The sequence below is a fragment of the Gavia stellata genome, chromosome 28 (assembly GCF_030936135.1).
Source record: "Gavia stellata isolate bGavSte3 chromosome 28, bGavSte3.hap2, whole genome shotgun sequence".
In the NCBI taxonomy this organism is placed as follows: domain Eukaryota; kingdom Metazoa; phylum Chordata; class Aves; order Gaviiformes; family Gaviidae; genus Gavia; species Gavia stellata.
Genome location: NC_082621.1, coordinates 3495811 through 3513645, shown reverse-complemented (window position 1 = coordinate 3513645; position 17835 = coordinate 3495811). Strand labels below are relative to the sequence as shown.

The window sequence follows — 17835 nt, the reverse complement described above, 5'->3', positions numbered from 1 at the left end:
TGTGTTCAAGACTCAACTGTCCCAAGATCCTCTCATGCCGCAATCAAGCCTTATGGAGGACGGAGTCCCAAGCAACCAACCTCTGGGACAGTCGTCATGTTTTCCCAGAGCACAAGAGCTGGGTCTCAAGAAAACAAACCCCACCTGCATCTTAATTCCAAAGCCCTGAACACAACCTTTCATTTCCAAGGACTGAACAGAGGCATGAGGTACCTCTGCTAACACTGGGGGATGGCACAGAGAAGCATGCCACAGCCATACACCTTCCAAACACCATTACTGTATCTAGAGCAAGAATAAGAAAATGCAATACTTTTATCAGGTGTGAATTACCTGCCTGGAAAACCCCTAGGCACTACAAGTCAGTCAGCCAGCACCTTGCTTTTCTTCTTAAGATGCACATCTTGGGGTAAAACCCAAGCATTTTGCATATCAAGAGGGAACAAAGTGTAACTATTTCTCATTTCTAGAGGGAATGATATTTTAACTTTCCTTCTCTCAAGAGCATCCTGTAAATGCCCAACTAAGAGCTGTTTTGATTGACGCCCTTGAGAAAAAAAATGCAAAAAAACTTGAACTGCACAAGGAAAACCTGAGGTGTTGGCAGCAAAGGAAAAAACCCTTCCTTGAATGTAAGAGGGCAGCCATTGCTCGACAGAATAAATTAGAGATTCTCTGTAGCAAATTTTGTCCCACTCATTCAGACACGCATTAGACATCTGCCCAGATCCACGCAGATAAATGCAGGGCACCTCAGGAATATGCTGCATACGAATTGCTGAAGTGACAGCTTAGCTCATCTCAGCTTATTCCAGCAAGCCCGTTTCTAAGCAAGACCAGCCTCTCGCTGCAAATGGAGCTGCACCTCGTGTGGTGGTACCACCAGCAAATGGAAGGAGAAACTCCCTTTAAAGTGATGGCAGCTGCCCTCTGCGAATGAACAACAGGATTGCATTTCTAGGTGTTAAAAAAATCATCTTCACTAACCGAATCCTCCCTTGTGCTAACACAGCAGACAAGGATGCAGGCAGCAATCTCCATCCCTCACCTGAAGTAAGCAGTTTCTACTCCTTATGGGTTTAATCGCTCCAAGCCAGGAGGGCAGGTGTGCCACGCAGCACGCCTGGAAACACCTGGCAAGAAAACTTCCCTTTTCACACCTGCAAAGTTAGACTTAAACAAAGAAAAGCCAAGCAGCTAAAGGAGAAAAGGCAAACCCCAGAAAGGGGGCCAGCCCCACACCCCGCCTGGTACAATATTAGGACAAGAAAGAACAGGCAGCATGGAAAGGGGCTAATGAAAGGGACAAGGGGACAATTTCAGCACGACGCGCAAATGCCTGCAAGGTGCGAGGCACGTCCAGGGACCGCTGACACCACCGGTTACGCCAAGTAGCACCACCCCAGCCCCAAACCCACGGGGCTCGGCACCAGCATCCCCAGCCCAGCTGGAAAACACCCGGGGTTCAACAGCACAGGAACCCACCTTGGGCAACCGCGCTGTTAACGTTAAATATTGGAATCCCTTGGCCGGGCATTTGGGGGATGCAACAAAGCAAGGCAACTCCGGGGTGCCGTGACCTCGATAACGCTTGCCACCCCCAAATTTGAGGCTGGGCGTGGACAGCTCCGTTTTCTGAAACACCTTTTCCTCATGGTTTCCCAGTATTGATTAATTTCTTTTTTTAATTACAGCTGCCCCCCGCCTCCCCCCCTCCCCAAGGGCGGCTGCAGAAGATGGCACCGCACCGGGGCGGGAAGGCGCTGCCCACCCCTCCTGCCGCAGCCCCGCCGGCACAGCCCCCAGCCCCACCTGCCGCAGAGAACGGGGCAAAAAAAAAAAAAACAAAAACAGCGAAAAAGGGGGAGAAAAAAAAATCCGCCCCGCTCCCCCCCCACCGGCCACCCCGCCCCGCCGCGCACCTGCAGCCGGGCGGCAGCGCTGCCGCAGGGGACGCCCCTCGCACCGCTGCAGCCAGCGGGCTGCCGAGGCGGCCCCCGGGCAAGCCGGCACCGGGGGTGACACGCCCCTCCGCGGCGATTTTTTGGCTGAAACGGCTGCGTTTGGGTGGGTGGTTTTTTTTTTTTCCCTCCTCCACCCGTTTCACGCTGTCGGCGTGGAGACAGCGAAATGCAGCGCCGGTAGACCGGGGAGCGGGGGTCCGGCCGTGCAGCACCCCCTCCCACACGCCCCCCTCCCGCCGGCCGTGCCCCTACCTGCCGCTGCACGGGAGTCCGCACCGGAGCCGGGCGGCGAGTGACAGCGGCGGCGCGGGCGGGGCGGGCCGGGGGGCGGGGCGGGGGGCGCGCGCGAGCTCCGGAACCTTCGCCGAGCCGGCGGGGGGGGGGGAGCCGCAGCGGCAGGGCGCATGCGCCGCGCGGCTCGTACCCCCCCCCAAAGGAGCGCTCTCCCCGGCCGGGGCCGGCGCATGCGCGGTGCACAGAGCGGCGGGAGGGAGGGGCCGCCGCGGTCTTTTGTCTGCGGGAAGCGGGCGCGCGCGGCCCCACCCAGCAGGGGGCGCTGGCGCGCTGCATCCCCAGGCGCCCCCGGCGCCATTTTGTGCTCAGCGCTGAGGGGCTGCGCAGCCGGGACCGGCTCGGGCCGTCCTGCCCCCCCACACCGGCCTCCGCCCGGCCCGCGCAGCTGGTCACAGCCCGGGGGTGTAGGTGGCTGCGCCTCCCCGCCCCGGCTCCCCTTTTCTGCACGGCCTGCGTTTAGCCAGGCATCCCCCACAGACACCTGCTTCAGGGGCCGGATTCACCACCTCAGGTCCTGTGCTGTCAGCCACCGGCCTCAATATCCAAGGAGATTAAAATCCTCACATTAACTACTAACAACATCCCCTTACCCTCCTCATCCAGGTTTAATTTCATCCACTTGCAAGCTCCACATCAACAAGGGGAAAGCAGCCTTCTCCTACCCAAGGCAGGCAGCTCTGCAGCCATTATCAACACACCTCCAACTGCATGTACAACGGATAGGCACTGGGATTCCACAGCACGCAAGGTCTTTTCCAACCTTAATGATTCTGTGTCTGATTCTGTGAGGAACAGTGGTGGGCAGCTAATGCATCTGGTTCAACAGACACCTGTGGGAAGGAGTCAACTGAGGCAGGCAGTGGTGTAAAGGAGCATTGGGGTTTCCCCCCACCCAATACAGAATGCACAACCCAGCCTAAAGCACTGGAAAGTGGAGGGAGAGGCTGAAGAAACAAGTCATACTCCCAAAAGATCCCTCTCCACCTTGCCTGCTTCATCTGGAAAAGCAGTGAGATGCTCTGGCTCTGCTGGGGAACATTATGGACACAGTGGAGATCCCTCAATGGAATTACTGCCTTGCATTACAGGGTTACTATCCCTGGTAATTGGATTGAGGAGAGAAAATGCAGGAGGAATCTGTCAGAGAGGCTCCAGGGTTCAGTTTTTCCTGAGAAACATTCAGGTGCAAATCAAGAGCAAGTGTCCGGTCCAAGAATAGGCTTCTGGCAGAGGCTGTGAAGGAGAAAGCTCAATAGGGAAAAAAACAGATATGGAACATGCAGCACCAAAGGTTATTAAAAGCAGACTGGGTTGGGAATGGTCTATCTCAGTTTGGAATAAAAGTCAAGGTGTCTGGTAGTCCTATGGAGAGTCAAAGCCCTTCTCTTACTACAGAATCAATAACTGCAAAAGTACAAAGTACAGTCATATGAGGGGAAAAAGTCTGGATTTATGAACATGCAACACTAGGTCAATAGAAACAGGTGAGGCATCTGAAACCAGGCAAACGGCTCTTTTCTGCCCATTTTTAAACTGGCTAAAAAGTACCCACTATGAATTAGTTGGAGAATTTTCCCAGTGTAGACACATGTTCTCTGAAAAAAATACACCACTGCTTCGGGAATTGTAAAACAAATACACCAGTGCTACAACGGGATCTGTGCTTGTGAGACAAGGAACAAGCTGAATTTGAACTTTCAACAAGCAGCTAGAGTCAAATTCTGGAACAGCAGCTCTTCCTACAGGCGGTACAGATGTACCAGGAACACAAGACTGACTGCAAATCAGCTGAGCATTCTCTAACAGGACTATTCCTTCATCTAAAGGCAGCAAAAAAGGACTCCCCACCCTCATTTCTTAACACAAAGTACTCTGGGTGATGACACCTTGCTTTCTGAAGTCATCTCAAAGCTCAGCTTTGCCTGCCTGAGTTCTCAGCTCACCAGGCACCCAGTCCCCTTTTGGATCCAAGAAGTCATGGGCTGGGAAGCATCATTAGCCAGCCCCAGCTGATGTTCAGGCACAGCCACTCTTACCACATTCTGGCCATTTAGAAGCTCTGTTGGCAAAGGATAGTCAAGAATTAAATGCAGCAGCTGATGGAGCACAGTACTGCCAGCCTCAGGTAAAACAGCAGTGACTCCCCATAATCAGTCCTGACTGATCACACAAGTGAGCACCTTCCTGTCCTGACCCAGAGCACAGCCACAGAAGCCTGGTGGCACAGCACTTGAAAATAAAATGCTCAGAGTATCATAAGCAGTCCTATCTAGAAAAGGCACAGTGAGCAAAGACCCAGCATCTTGGTGTTTAATTCCATCTATGTTCAGAGAACTAGAAGCACATGGATCTTCTTGGTAAAGAAGATTATTGCAAAGAAATAATCAAATCTACATCCAGCTTCTCGTCACCTGCAGGGCCAAAGCCATGGGCTGAATGTCCATGTTGGGGGGGTAGCAACTGGGAGAAGACTCCCTTGTTCAGGTGCCCTCACTGCCCACATCTCACACACATCTCTAGCTTGCTGCAGGTCCATCCCTTTGATGCAAAGCCCCACTGTGCAGCAAGACACTCATTTTGTACTACATCTCAGGTACAGCAACCCTCCACCTCTGCTCCCTGCACTGGCAGGCATACACTGTTTTGTGCTGGATAGTTGCAGGATGCTGCTGCAGCAATACCGAGATGTTATGGGAACTGCTGGAGCAGTCCGAGTCCCGAAGTGCAGCGAGTGCTCCGAGCCCCAAGTGGAATGAGCTCACCATAATTGACAGATCTTGCACCGGCTAAAAGCAACTGCAGAGAAACACTCTGTAGGCAGATTTCTTACCTGTACACAGCAGGCTGACAGCTGACATAGATGTTAATTACTGCACAGAGCTCTTCTGGCCACTTCATGTTCATAAGGTGGTTTTGTTTATAGGAAAAAGGATTATGAATTTATCCTACAATTCTAACCCAGTCCAGGCTCTCTCTTCCCCTCCATTCCTTTCAGCACATACTGCTGCTAGGTGGAAACAAGACACTATTTTTAACATGAAATTATAAAGGAAACCTGTAGGAAGGAAAGCATTAAGCCTTTAGCTTCCATATCTGCTTCCTCATCCATAAGATGGGGCTCATTTTCCTCACAGCTGAGTTTTGCAACTTGTTTCACAACCATATCAAGGTTTTCCATGGCAGGTGCTACAGAAGGTAGGATACGATTTCTCAGGTCTCACCTGCAGTGGGAATTGACCTGCAGAACTGCAACTGTGTGATGAGTTCTGGGTTACAGTGGTTTTAAGTCTGATGCCCCCAGGGCCTCGTCTGTTCACAAGCTGCTTCATTTCAGTCACTTAATTCAGATTAAGGGTGGCTTTTGCAAACCATAATGGTCCTAGCTGAAATAAATACTCAAATTCTGCACTCGCTTAATTCTGTTACAGTACTACTTGGATCCCTTTTGCAACCTGGCCATTAAATTCACCTAAAAAAAGGAAACGGGCTAATTGCGTTCAAAATGGTTTCCAGCAAGGAGAAAGGATTGATCTTTCTGAAAGAATTCCAGATGCTATTGCATACTGATAGACCACAGGATGACCCCTTCCTAAATAAGGAAGCCCCAGGCAGATGCAGCCCCCAGACTTGCTTCCCAGGGCACAACCGCTGATGTAGGCATGGCATCGGACCAGGGAGCCAGCCGGGTTTCATAAGCTCACCATGCTTTGAAGCCTCTCCATGGAGATCGCAGCAGGGAGCTGGGCGTTACACAAGCGGTTTTCCCAGCCATGCTTGTACGCTGTCAGTAACAGCAGGACAGCGGGCATTACCCGGGCCTGCGCTGGGCAGACCAGAACAAGGCTCATGCAAACTTTCCCCAGCAGCTCTGGCTCTGCATTCAACTTTGCAGCTTGAGAGGGGATTAGAGCTCAGCTAGCTCCATTCCTCACAAGTTGAAACCAAATGCACATATTTGCAACTCAGACACAGTCATCGCCAACTGAAGTCAACTTATATTTCATTTTCACAGGCAATCGGAGCATCATACACTCCTGTAACCCCCACCAAGGCCAGCAGCACTGTAAAGATGTAAATCAGAGACAGAAACACCCTCGGTGTTAGGACGGCGCAGGCAGCGAGCAGGCTGTGACTCAGCAGAAAGCCAGCCAGCGAGGTCCTCGCCTCTCCGCGGCACTGGGCATGGGAAAAACAAATTCACCACTTTCCCTCTGATCACTTTAGCAAACAGAGAGACCTGACAAATTGAGACTGAGGGACTTGGGCCATCTTACACACTTCCCTCTTGCCCCCACCCCAGCTGGAAAAAGATTATTCCTTTTTCTTCTCGGTTGAAGAGTGTGGAAAGTATGCAGAGCCCAACACCTACAAATAGAAGATACAAGACCACATACCCCTAAGGATATATTTTTTTAATTAATCGCTATTCCATTTGTAAATTACCTGCTACAAGAAGCTTTCCAGATCATTTAAACCCTGTGTATCTGCAAGAGGCAGAGTTGACTCATTAGGGAGTTACAGGATGCATTCACTGACATGACCCCGTGGGAATTATTAGGTTCCTGGCCTCACATCACAAAGTCAAGACTCACTTGGCCTTGGTACCATGGAAGGGCAGCAAATGCTTGCCGAGAATTCAAGATCCCCTTACATCTGCATACCCAGGCTAACAGCCCCAGCAGTTCCTCTCCCTCAAGCACAAACCCGGGGTGTTCACAGCCTCTACCCAAATGCCAGCAGCAGCTCGCAGGGCTGAAGCCTGATCACTGCTCCTGGCATTAGTTGCCCCCTTCGTTGACAAACTTCAGAGATGCCAGCAGCCAGAAGGGACTTTACTCCTGGAGGAGAACAGCTCTGCAGAGGGACAGAGAACATGGCTCTGGGGTGAAACAGGCTATTTGCCAAATACCACTGTGTCTGCAGACTCTGAAGCCCTGAACTGCTCCTGCTTGCCCTGGGCAGAGTCAGCTGGCAGCCATCTGTAGACTGCCTGTCCTTGAAGTCTTTCCTGTTCTTGCCACAGGATGGCACTCACAGGGGAGCAGAGATGGGTGTAGGCACCAGTACAGTCTTTATTCCTTGAGTTTAAGGCAGGGCAAGAGTTCAGTCCTACTCTAAAGTAAGGTAGAGGATTGCATTATGCAGTACCCCTAACAGGTTTTGCAGTGAATTAGCACACGCAGACAGAGGCACCAGGAACCTCTAGCCTGCAGGTTACCAGGAGGACACACCAGCTGGAGCACTGCATTGATCTCATCCCAGTTCTTCTGCCCCAGGCACCCACAGTCAGCCACCACTTGTTACCTGCTGGGACTGTACAGGGCCAGGTCAGAGCCTGTGCTCTCTGGTAGCATCCATCCAGGTTTCAGAGGGGCTTTGAGAGCCACCTGCTGTTATCAGCTCACATTACAGCATCAGGCAATGCCTTCATCAGCAGGGTGCAAGGACACGCTTCAGCACTGCTCTGCTACTCTCCCATCAGCCCATGAACAAGCAAGCTTAAAGCATCTCTAGATTAAAATGGCAACAGAAATAAGACCACCTCAGAGAGCGCACTACGTTGCACAAAAGGACTTGGGATTCCCCACAGGACACACAGGCACTTCCAATGCAGCACAAAAAGCAAACTCGAGTAACTACATTAAGCAGAGAGAGGATTTTAGCCTCCCAGATAACGCAAGTTCCTAAGTTAAGCCACAACTCTTACAGGACCAGGTGGAAGTAACAGGGAAGGCTCCAGTGTTTGTACCGTTGATAGAGACATAAGCCACCACCAGACACTATAGCAGCCCATTTTGAGGGGTGCACCTCTAAATGCAACAGCACATTTTTAACTGCCATCTTTTTTCTAACACTAGAGAAGGGACTTAAAAACCCTTTTCTCATGCTTATTTGTGGACAAAGTCACTCCCAAGTATAAGGGTGAGAAATGCAAAAGATAACCTGTAACCCTTCAAACAGAAGAGATTTTCCAGCTGGCTAACACACACCAAGGCACCTAAGAAAGCTCTTAACAGACCACATTTCCCTCTCTTAGACACTAACATCCCCCTCAAAGCACACACCAGCCCCATTCCCTGGGGGCTCTTGCAGCCAGTATTATATAGGCCCCAATGCCTCCACCCTCTCAGCCTGGTTTGGGTTAAAAGGCCTCAGCTGGTCCCCACCTCTTCCCCTTAAACTTCAGGAGGGAGAGCAGTGTGGAAGCAGGCTCTTGGTGCCTTGCTCTCCCTGCTCCCTTAGAGGAGCTGGCTCCTCCTCATTAGTCCCCTGCTAGTCCTGGTGCTGGTGGGGCCAGGCTGTGGAAGCGCGTGCCCTGCAGCATCCTCACTGCGCTCCCAGCCATGGCTGCTGCACAGGCAGAAGCTGCCTCTGCTCATGGGGCGAGGTTTGTGCTGCAGCAGCCACACTGCTGCCCTTGCTCAGGCAAAGCCCCCGGAGTGGCTCTGGCACCCGGGCTGTGTGCACAAGGGTCCGGCTTCCCTAACCTCCAGGCTCAGCTTCCAGTGCTGGACAACATCCACCCCTTTTCCTGGGTCGCAGCAGAGCTGAAGTGAGAGACTGCAAAAGGATGGGTTAGATGTGTGCTTGCTGTGTCCTGGCCAGGCAGCTAACGGGCTTTGCTCCTTGTTAGCGGTCAGTGGAGCTGCGCAGACCCTGGCTCGGTGCTGTGAGAAGCAGCGTGCATGTAACGGGGCAGCTCCGGCACGTTGGGCCCCAGACGAGTCCAGTGTTGCAACCTGCCTCAGCACGCACTGCTGAGCTGCAGGCAGCGGTGCTGGAGGAAGCACGGAGTGCTGCCTGCCTCTGGCACAGCAAGCGTGCAAACCCCAGTGGCCCCGGGATGGTGAGCGTGCCAGGCCCAAGGCTTCCAGCATGGTGAGTGTGCAAGGTGTGCCCCTGCCGGCATGGTGAGGGTGAGCGTGCAAGGCACACCTGTGACAGCACAGTGAAGGTGAGTGTGCAAGGCACCTCTGTGACAGTATGGTGAAGGTGAGTGTGCAAGGCACACCCTTCTGCCAGCACAGTGAGGGTGAGCGTGCAAGGTGCACCTGTGACAGCATGGTGAAGGTGAGTGTGCAAGGCACCCCTGTGACAGTACGGTGGAGGTGACCCTGCAAAGCATACCCTTCTGCCAGCGCGGTGAGTGTGCAAGGCTCCCCTGTGACAGCATGGCGAGGGTGAGTGTGCAAGGCACTCCTGTGACAGCACAGCAAAGGTGGGTGTGCAAGGTGCACCCTTCTGTCAGCACAGTGAGTGTGCAAGGCACACTCTTATGCCAGCACGGTGAGTGTGCAAGGTGCACCCCCGTGACAGCATGGTGAAAGTGAGTGTGCAAGGCAGCCCTCTGCCAGCAGAGCGAGGATGAGTGTGCAAGGCTCCCTTGTGACAGCACGGCGAGGGTGAGAGTGCAAGGTACCCCTCTGCCAGCACAGTGAGCGTGCAAGGCGCACCTCTCTGCCAGCACGGCGAGGGTGAGTGTGCAAGGCTCCCTTGTGACAGCACAGCAAGGGTGAGTGTGCAAGGTGCGCCCCTCTGCCAGCACGGTGAGCGTGCAAGGCGCACCTCTCTACTAGCATGGCGAGGGTGAGTGTGCAAGGCACTCCTCTGCCAGCAGAGCGAGGGTGAGTGTGCAAGACTCCCTTGTGACAGCACAGCAAGGGTGAGCGTGCAAGGCGCGCCCCTCTGCCAGCACGGTGAGCGTGCAAGGCGCACCTCTCTGCCAGCACAGCAAGGGTAAGTGTGCAAGGGCACTCCTGTGACAGCACAGTGAAGGTGGGTGTGCAAGGCACGCCCTTATGCCAGCACGGTGAGTGTGCAAGGTGCACCCCTGTGACAGCATGGTGAAAGTGAGTGTGCAAGGCACTCCTCCGCCACCATAGCGAGGATGAGTGTGCAAGGCTCCTTTGTGACAGCACGGCGAGGGTGAGTGCGCAAGGCTCCTTTGTGACAGCACGGCGAGGGTGAGTGTGCAAGGCACACCCCTGTGCCAGCATGGTGAGTGTGCAAGGCGCACCTCTCTACTAGCACGGCGAGGGTGAGTGTGCAAAGCTCCCTTGTGAAAGCACGGCGAGGGTGAGTGTGCAAGGCTCCTTTGTGACAGCACGGCCAGGGTGAGTGTGCAAGGCACCCCTCTGCCAGCACGGTGAGTGTGCAAGGCACACCCCTCTGCCAGCATGGTGAGCGTGCAAGGCGCACCTCTCTACTAGCACGGCCAGGGTGAGTGTGCAAGGCACCCCTCTGCCAGCACGGTGAGTGTGCAAGGCGCGCCCCAGCACGCGGTTGTCCATGCGGCTGCAGCTGCCCCCCCCCCCGGCCCAGCAGGGGGCGCAGGGGCGCGCGGGCGGCAGGGCGCGTGCGCGGGCTGCCGGCGCTGGGCGGAAGTGGCGCGCGGGCCGGCGCGCGGCGGTGGGGCGCGGGGCGCCCATGGGGCTCCTTAAAGGCGCCGCCGCCCGCCCCCCTCCCGGTGCCGGCGGAGGGAAACGCCGCACGTGGCTGGAATGAGCAGGTGGGGCGGGGCCCCCGGTGACCCCCCTTGTGACCCGGCACTTGCGGCCGGTGCCTCAGTTTCCCCCGGTACCGGGGGTCGTGCGGCTGTGCTGGGGGCAGAGGCGGCCGCGCCCCCCCCCCCCCCCCCACCGGGCACCCGGCCTTGCTGGGAGGGTGCGCGGGGGGAGCGGGGCCCCGGGGGGGCTGCAGAGTCCGGGGCGGGGGTGACCAGCGAGGGGGTCTGCAAACCCCAGGACAGGGAGTGCAAAGCGTGAGGGGGGGGTTCAAGTGCCTGGGGGGGGGCTGCAGACCCCGAGACAGGGGGTGCAGTGCCGCGGAGGGGGGGTAAGTGCTGGGGGGGGCTGCAAACCCCGGCGGAGGGGGTGCAGCCTTGGGCTGGGGGCTACGAGCCCCGAAAGAGGGGGTGCAAACTCGGGAGAGGGGTGTGCAAACCTTGGGGGGGGGGGGGAGGGTGCAGACCCGAGGTAGGGGTGCAGGCTCCAGGATGGGGGGGTCCCCGGGGCAGCGGGCCAGGCTGGGTGCCTGAGCGCCCCAGGGAACACCGCAGCACCCGTCCCCTGCTCCCTGGGAGGGCGGTTTGTCCCGCGGGTGGGGCGGGGGCTGCGGTGGGTCCCGCGGTCGAGCCCTCCCCAGGAGCGCTGGTAGCTGTCCCTGCCTGTTCGGGCAGCGCCCGGCTCCTGCCCGAGCCAGGGCAGCGTAGGCAGGGGTGTGCCCAGGCAGGATGAGGCCCCTGGTGCTGTTTGGGCACTTCCAGGAACGGCGGGACACACAGACGCACACGACAGCTTGGGAGCCCCAGGCTGGAGCAGCCCGAGTGCTGGGAAGCTTCGGAGGGGTCTGCCCGTAGGATTTCCATCGGGTTCCCTCTCACCTGGAGCTCGAACACCCAACTGGGCCCTTCCTGCGCGGGAAGAGGCTGCTGAGCTCCTCGCGTCCCCGGGAGCATCTCACCTTTATCATCTTAACACATACTTGCTTTTTTTTCCCCCCTTTCTCTTTGCACTGAGCACCACGGCGCTGTACCCAGACCCATCCAGCGCTCCAGACCGAGCGGTGGGGTCCGGGACATGGTTTTAGGGGCTTATTTTACCCTGGATGGAAAAGGGAGCAGCTCCCGGTTGAGAAGGGAGCTCGGATGCGGCTGGGAAGCCCTCACCGGTGCCCTGGAGGTGCTCTGCTCCCCCTCACAGAAAGGGAGAGGGCCGTGTTGTGACACGTATAAATACCATGTTTTAAGTCATTCAGGTGTTCCAGCGCTGTGAGCGAGAGATTTTCCCCCTGCTTGCGTAAGGGTTTACGTGAAGGGCTGGATCAGAGGGAAGGATCCGGCGCTGGGGCGAGCACCCTGCCCGCGGCATGGTTTTGCAACAGCTGCGTGGTCTGTGGGGAGCGTGCCAGGGCGCTGTGCCGCCTCGCCGCCGTCCCGTGACGGGCACAATGGGACCCGTGCCCACCCCGCAAACAGCACCCAGCTCCCCCAGCGGGGTTGGCATGTGCGGCTCCAGGATAGACCCGTCCCTGCCTGCAGCCTTGGGCACCTAACGAGTCCGAAGCCTCCAATTGAGAGATTTATGGCTGCTCTGACCTTGCAAAATTGCTGAGTCAGCTGGTGAAGGGTGTTTTTTTTTTTTGCTGCATTCCCTGGCTTTAAAAAAATAAGTGGGTTCCCGAAGCTTGCAAGCCCTCCAGCCACGGCCACGGCCCTGTCCCAGTGCGGGGACTGTCCCCCGGCTGCGGCGAGGGGGAGCAGCTGGTCCTGAGCGTGCACGGCGCGCTGGGGCTCGCTTCTCCGTGTCCTCCTCCCGCAGGAAGGGTGCGATATCCACCCGCTTCCCGAGGGCAGAGACGCTGGCCCTAGGGGCTGCAGCCTTGCCAAGCCTCGGGTTGGGGCAGCAGCGGGAGGCGTGCAGAAGTTTTTGGATGTGCGAACCCTTTTTGGGGCAATTGTTGCAAGCTTGCACCCCTTGTGCAGGGGGGATCCCCCCCTGGATGTCCCTCCATGGCTGCACTGGGCTCTGCTGCCTTCTCAGCCGGGGCTGGGGGCGGTTGTCGCGGTGCGTCTGGTCTTTGGACTTTGCTCCTTCCTGTCCCTTAATTTTCCAAGTGCAGGGAGGGGACGATCCTCCCTCCCCGAGGACACGGAAGGGTGGCCTGGACAGTCCCCACCTCTCCAGCAAAGCTGGGCCTGCTGCCAGCGGTGGGGCCGGGGGGGGGGATGTTATCAGGGCTGGGCTGGCCCCAGGAGCGGTCCCTGTCCCCCGCGGAGGCAGCATGATTACGGGGGTGGCCGCGCCTGCCCTGCGCCACACCGATAGTGTGGCCGGAGGTGGGACGCCTGTCCTCACACCGGTGGAGCAGGGATGCTGGGGGGGCTCCCTGGGGAGCGGTCGCTCGTCCCTGGGCAGGGACCCCCCAGGGAGCACCCCCAGCCTCGAGCATCCCCCCGCCGTGTGTTGCAGGGGAGCAGCGCCATGGCCGAGAACACGTCGCCGAGCCCCGGCGGGGCCATCACGCCGGTGCAGCAGATGCTGGCCTCGGGGACGGGGGCCATCCTCACCTCCCTCTTCGGTGAGGACCGCAGGGAGCGGGTGGGTGCTGGGGGCTGGTGCGGTGCAGCGTGGCTAAAGGATGGTGTCGTTTCAGTGACGCCGCTGGACGTGGTGAAGATCCGGCTGCAGGCCCAGAAGACCCCCTTCTCCAAAGGTAACCCTGCTCGGGGCAGGGTGGGGCTCTCTGGCCAGTGCCCCCCCAGTCAGCCAGTGAGCAGCCCACGTGGATGTCTTGGTTGGCAGAGCTGGTGGCGGGGATTTCTCAGTCCTGAGCATGGGTTCATCGCGAGGTGGCAGGTTACCAGGGGCCCCTCGTCCTGACAGGCTCGGGGGGCCCTGCCAGGGGAGCCGCGCTGATGCTCGGCTCTGTCCTTCCCCCTCCGTGGCCCCGTGCTGATGCCGAGTGGGGTCAGCGCTGTGCCCGGCAGCCCCCTGCCCGCCGAGGAGCGGGGTGGAAGGGCTCAGCGTGCTCCAGACGCTTGCTCTCATTCTTGCTGCTTTTGTGTCCACCTCCGTGTTGCTCCCTGCAGCTTCCACAGGGCAAGAGAGACCCTGTGGGCTCTGCCCCCTCACCGTCTGTCCCCCTCCCTGTGGGGACAGTGGGCTGGGGCTGGTCCCAAGGGACTGGTTTGGTGACAATAGGGACTGCTTGGGAAGTGCCTGTGGGGGCATCCAGGCCCTTCACCCACAGAGCTCTCCCACTGCCCGGCTCAGAGCTCAGCATGTCCCTGTTGTGTGTTTCAGCATTGCCAGCACGGTCTGTGCCCTGGGGCGCTCAGCAGGCCACATGTGAGTACGCCCGGGGGCTCCAGCCAGCTCCCACCACCAGCGGCTTTGCTTTCCCAAGCCTTGACCCTGGTTTTCTTCCTTGCTGGTGGCAGCTCGGGCTCTTCTGGCTGGGAGAACATCCCACTGGTGTGGGTCTGCGATCATCCCCTGCCCCGCAGCTGCTCCTGCAGCCTTGCTTTGGGGCTGGCCGTGCAATATCCCCGCTGGGTCCTTGCCAGGGGGGTCTGCTGGGGGTCTGTTGTGCAACAGGCCTGGCTGTCTGTGGTCCTCTTGTCCTTGCCCTGTCTTGTCACCCTGTCCTATCACTACATCAAAGTCCCCTTGGATCTCTGCTGCCCCTCTTGCTCCCTGCAGCCTGGCGTCCCTGCGCCTGGTGCGCTGGCCCCATGGAGAGCGTGAGGGGGGGGGAATCTTGCTGGCTCCCTGCGATGGCACCCCCACCATGCCAGGGCAGCAGAGCTGACACCGAGTGAGGCGTAAACGTCTCCTGCTGCTGGTGATGGCTCCTACCCTGCTACCGTCCCCATGGTGGGGCCAGATGCCCCCCACCCCGTGGGTCTGGCTGTGGTCAGACCCTTGCTGGAGGGTTATCCCTCTCCTGGCCTTGGTCTGGGACTGGGCTCAAGCATTGAGGGTTTGGCTCTCTCCTGGGAGAGATGATGGTTTTGGGGATCAAATGGGCTGGGCACAGGGCGGAGGGGAAGGGTCCCCTGGCTAACAGCAATGCTTTTGCCTCCCACCCCAGGGAAGTGTTTCCTCTACTGCAACGGGCTCATGGACCATCTGTACGTCTGCCAGAATGGCAACGGCTGCACCGCCTGGTACAAGGCCCCCACCCGCTTCACCGGCACGCTGGTAGGGGCTGCAGGTGCAGGCAGGGTGGGCAGGGGCCTCCCTATCCCAGGGAGGGGGTCGGGGTGTTTGCTGGGTGGGGGGTTCTTGTCCCTCTCCACCCTCTAACCCCCCTCTCTGTGCTGTGCTCTCTCCCCAGGATGCCTTCGTGAAGATCACGCGCTATGAGGGTGTCAGGTCTCTGTGGAGCGGCTTGCCCCCCACCCTGTGAGTTTGGACCCCACCTGGGGGGGGAGTCTGGGTGCAAACGCCTGCCTGGGTGCATGGGCCTCCTGCCAGCACCCAGGGAGGGCACGCATGCCCCTCACACCCCTCCTCCTCGGCAGGGTCATGGCTGTGCCAGCCACCGTCATTTATTTCACTACCTACGACCAGCTCCGGGACTACCTGCATGCTCGGACGGGAAGCCGGGGGCACCACATCCCCTTGCTGGCTGGGGCCCTTGCCAGGCGTGAGTATCCCTCCTTTCCGGGGTCCCCCCCCTGCCCACCCTGCGTCCTCACAGGAGAGCATGCCAGGTCTCCTGACTGTTGGTGCCCACGTTTAGCACCTGGCTCCCCTGGCATGGTGCTCTGATAGCTCCGGGACAACTGCCGGAGCAGACAGGGCTGATGCTCGATGTCCCCTCCATTGCAGTGGGTGCCGTGACAGTCATCAGCCCTTTGGAGCTCATCCGCACCAAGATGCAGTCCCGGCAGCTCAGCTACCGGGAGCTGGGCGTCTGCATCCAGTCGGCGGTGGCTCAGGATGGCTGGCTGTCCCTCTGGAGGGGCTGGGGACCCACCGTGCTGCGAGACGTCCCCTTCTCAGGTATGGCTGCGGGGGGACGGGGTGAGCTGTGGCACTGGGAGATGGGGGGAATGAGCATGGGGCAGGGCAGCCCTCTGCGTGGGGAGGGGGGAGGTTGGCATGTCCAGGGTGCCTCGTTGTAGCACTGGCGTGTCTCATCTCCTCCCAGCTCTCTACTGGTTTAACTACGAGCTGGTGAAGGAATGGCTCTGCGGGCAGGCCCGGGTGGACGAGGCCACGTTCATGATCAGCTTCGCATCCGGGGCCATCTCTGGGACGGTGAGTTTGGGGCCCTGTGGTCTGCACCGTGCAGGGGCTCGCTCAGCCATGGGGGGCTCAGCTGGGCAGGGGGAAGTCCCCATGGGGAGCAAGGAATGGGGCTGGGACGGTGCCAGGAGGTGACAGCAGAGCTGGCACCAGGCAGGGACAGCGAGGTCCCGGCTCACCGCCTGGCTGCTGGCCCCACAGGTGGCTGCAGTGCTGACGCTGCCCTTTGATGTGGTGAAGACCCAGCGGCAGATCGAGCTGGGAGACAGCGAGGTGCACCCAGGTGAGGGGCCGGGCGGTGGGCAGGCGCTTGGGGGGCAACCAGGACTCCCCAGTGGTACGTGGGCACCCCCAGACACTCACCCGCTCCCCTCTCCCCGCAGTCGCAGCCTCCAAGCCTTCTTCCACCTGGCTGCGCATGCGGCGCATCCGTGCCGAGTCCGGCACCCGGGGGCTGTTTGCAGGTAAGGCCATGCCCCCCGCCCCGGGGTTTACTGGTGCCCTGGTGTCACCGAGGGGCTAACGGGGTTGTCCTTGCAGGCTTCCTGCCCCGTGTCATTAAGGTAGCACCCGCCTGCGCCATCATGATCAGCACCTACGAATTTGGCAAGACATTCTTCCAGAAGCTGAACCAGGAGCGGCAGCTGCGTGGGTTGTGAGCCGGGGCTGGGGCAGGGCTGAATGCGGACGGTGACCTGGGGGACAGTGCCAACCCTGCTCCTGGCAAGGCGCCCCGGGAGCAACGAACCGTGCTCAGCTGTGCAAAGCCCAAGTGCCTCCGTGCTGCGCTCTGCCTCCCCGCTGCCTGCGCACGGAGGCAGGGCCAGCCCGGCCCCGCTCTCCATCCCCAGCCACACTGGGGGACATCTCTGCCTGCTGCTGTGACGCTGGGGGGGATGTGGAGTCCCCTGTGCTCATCCCTTGAGGCCGGACAGATGCTGCTGCTGGATTCGTGGACACTCTGGCGAGGATGGGGTGCCCCAGGAGACTCAGCAGGGCCAGGAGATGGGAGCTGCGGCTCTGGCGAGGACCAAACCCTCGGGGGCTTCTCTGTGTGCCTGCCTGGGCCCCCCAGCCCTGCTCTGGCCAGGGGTCTGCCCCTCCTCACCATAAGTCACGCACAGCGTTCCTTTGCCAGCTCTGCATGGCATGGGGACACGTCAGGACCCGTTCCCTGCCTCCGGACCTCTCCTCCCACTCGGGGTGTCCCTGTCCCCTGGCAGACGCTGGGGTTGGACCCTCTGTGGGGACAGACCTTGCTGCTGCTTTGGGGGGGCCGGCAGGCATTCTGGCAACAAACCTCTGCCTGTGCCCTGTCCCTTCACTGTGAGGGCCTGCCCCAGCGTTGTGCCCCGTGTGGGTGCTGCCCCAGCTTGCCCTGGGACTCCATGGAGGGGGGAATTTCTCTTATTTTCTTAAATAAAAGAAAATACTATTTGTCTCTTAGGGCAAGGATTTCTTTCCCTGCTCCCTGCATGCTGGGGCTGTGGAAGGCATCCCCATGGGTGACAGCTGTGTCCCTGCTGTGGGGCACGGTGCTGTCATCCACCAGGTCCTTGCTGGGCTCTTATTGGGGGTGTAAGGAGACCCCAGGACCTCCCTGCTACCCCCAGCAGCAGCCCACTGTGGATGGGGCAGGGGGTACCCCATGCTTGGGTGACCTGCTGTATCCCAAAGGTGCTCTCCCCGCCCTTGTGATCTGGGGTGGAGGAGGAGGCTCCCTGACACCCCCCAGCATCCCTGGTTTGGGACAGAACCTTGGGGCTGGGGGCACAAGGGGTCTTTCCCCCCACCTTTCCCTCTCCTGGCTGGTGGGGAGC

The 17835-nt window shown here is 58.9% G+C and overlaps 1 protein-coding gene across 3 annotated transcripts; it reads left to right on the top strand.

Moving 5' to 3' along the window:
• The first annotated feature begins 13199 nt into the window (after positions 1-13199).
• SLC25A39 (solute carrier family 25 member 39) lies at positions 13200-17461 on the top strand. 3 transcript variants are annotated; one of them, XM_059830423.1, is made up of 11 exons: positions 13200-13337; positions 13413-13472; positions 14565-14583; positions 14812-14962; positions 15099-15166; positions 15286-15410; positions 15596-15769; positions 15918-16027; positions 16217-16288; positions 16371-16479; positions 16556-17461. In XM_059830423.1, exons 1-11 carry the CDS (start codon positions 13241-13243, stop codon positions 16672-16674), a joined length of 1104 nt encoding a protein of 367 aa, XP_059686406.1. In that variant the 5' UTR covers positions 13200-13240; the 3' UTR covers positions 16675-17461. The 3 variants fall into 3 exon arrangements, with proteins under 3 accessions (XP_059686406.1, XP_059686408.1, XP_059686407.1); XM_059830425.1 differs by lacking the exon at positions 14565-14583 and having other exon boundaries at positions 14853-14962; XM_059830424.1 differs by lacking the exon at positions 14565-14583 and having other exon boundaries at positions 14853-14962; positions 16217-16298; positions 16399-16479.
• The last annotated feature ends 374 nt before the right edge of the window (positions 17462-17835 follow it).

Coding starts and splice junctions, on each gene's coding strand:
- SLC25A39 (XM_059830423.1), top strand. CDS start 13,241: ATGGCCGAGAACACGTCGCCGAGCCCCGGCGGGGCCATCACGCCGGTG. Junction 15,167..15,285: donor AGCGGCTTGCCCCCCACCCT/GTGAGTTTGGAC, acceptor CCTCCTCGGCAG/GGTCATGGCTGTGCCAGCCA. Junction 16,480..16,555: donor CACCCGGGGGCTGTTTGCAG/GTAAGGCCATGC, acceptor TTGTCCTTGCAG/GCTTCCTGCCCCGTGTCATT.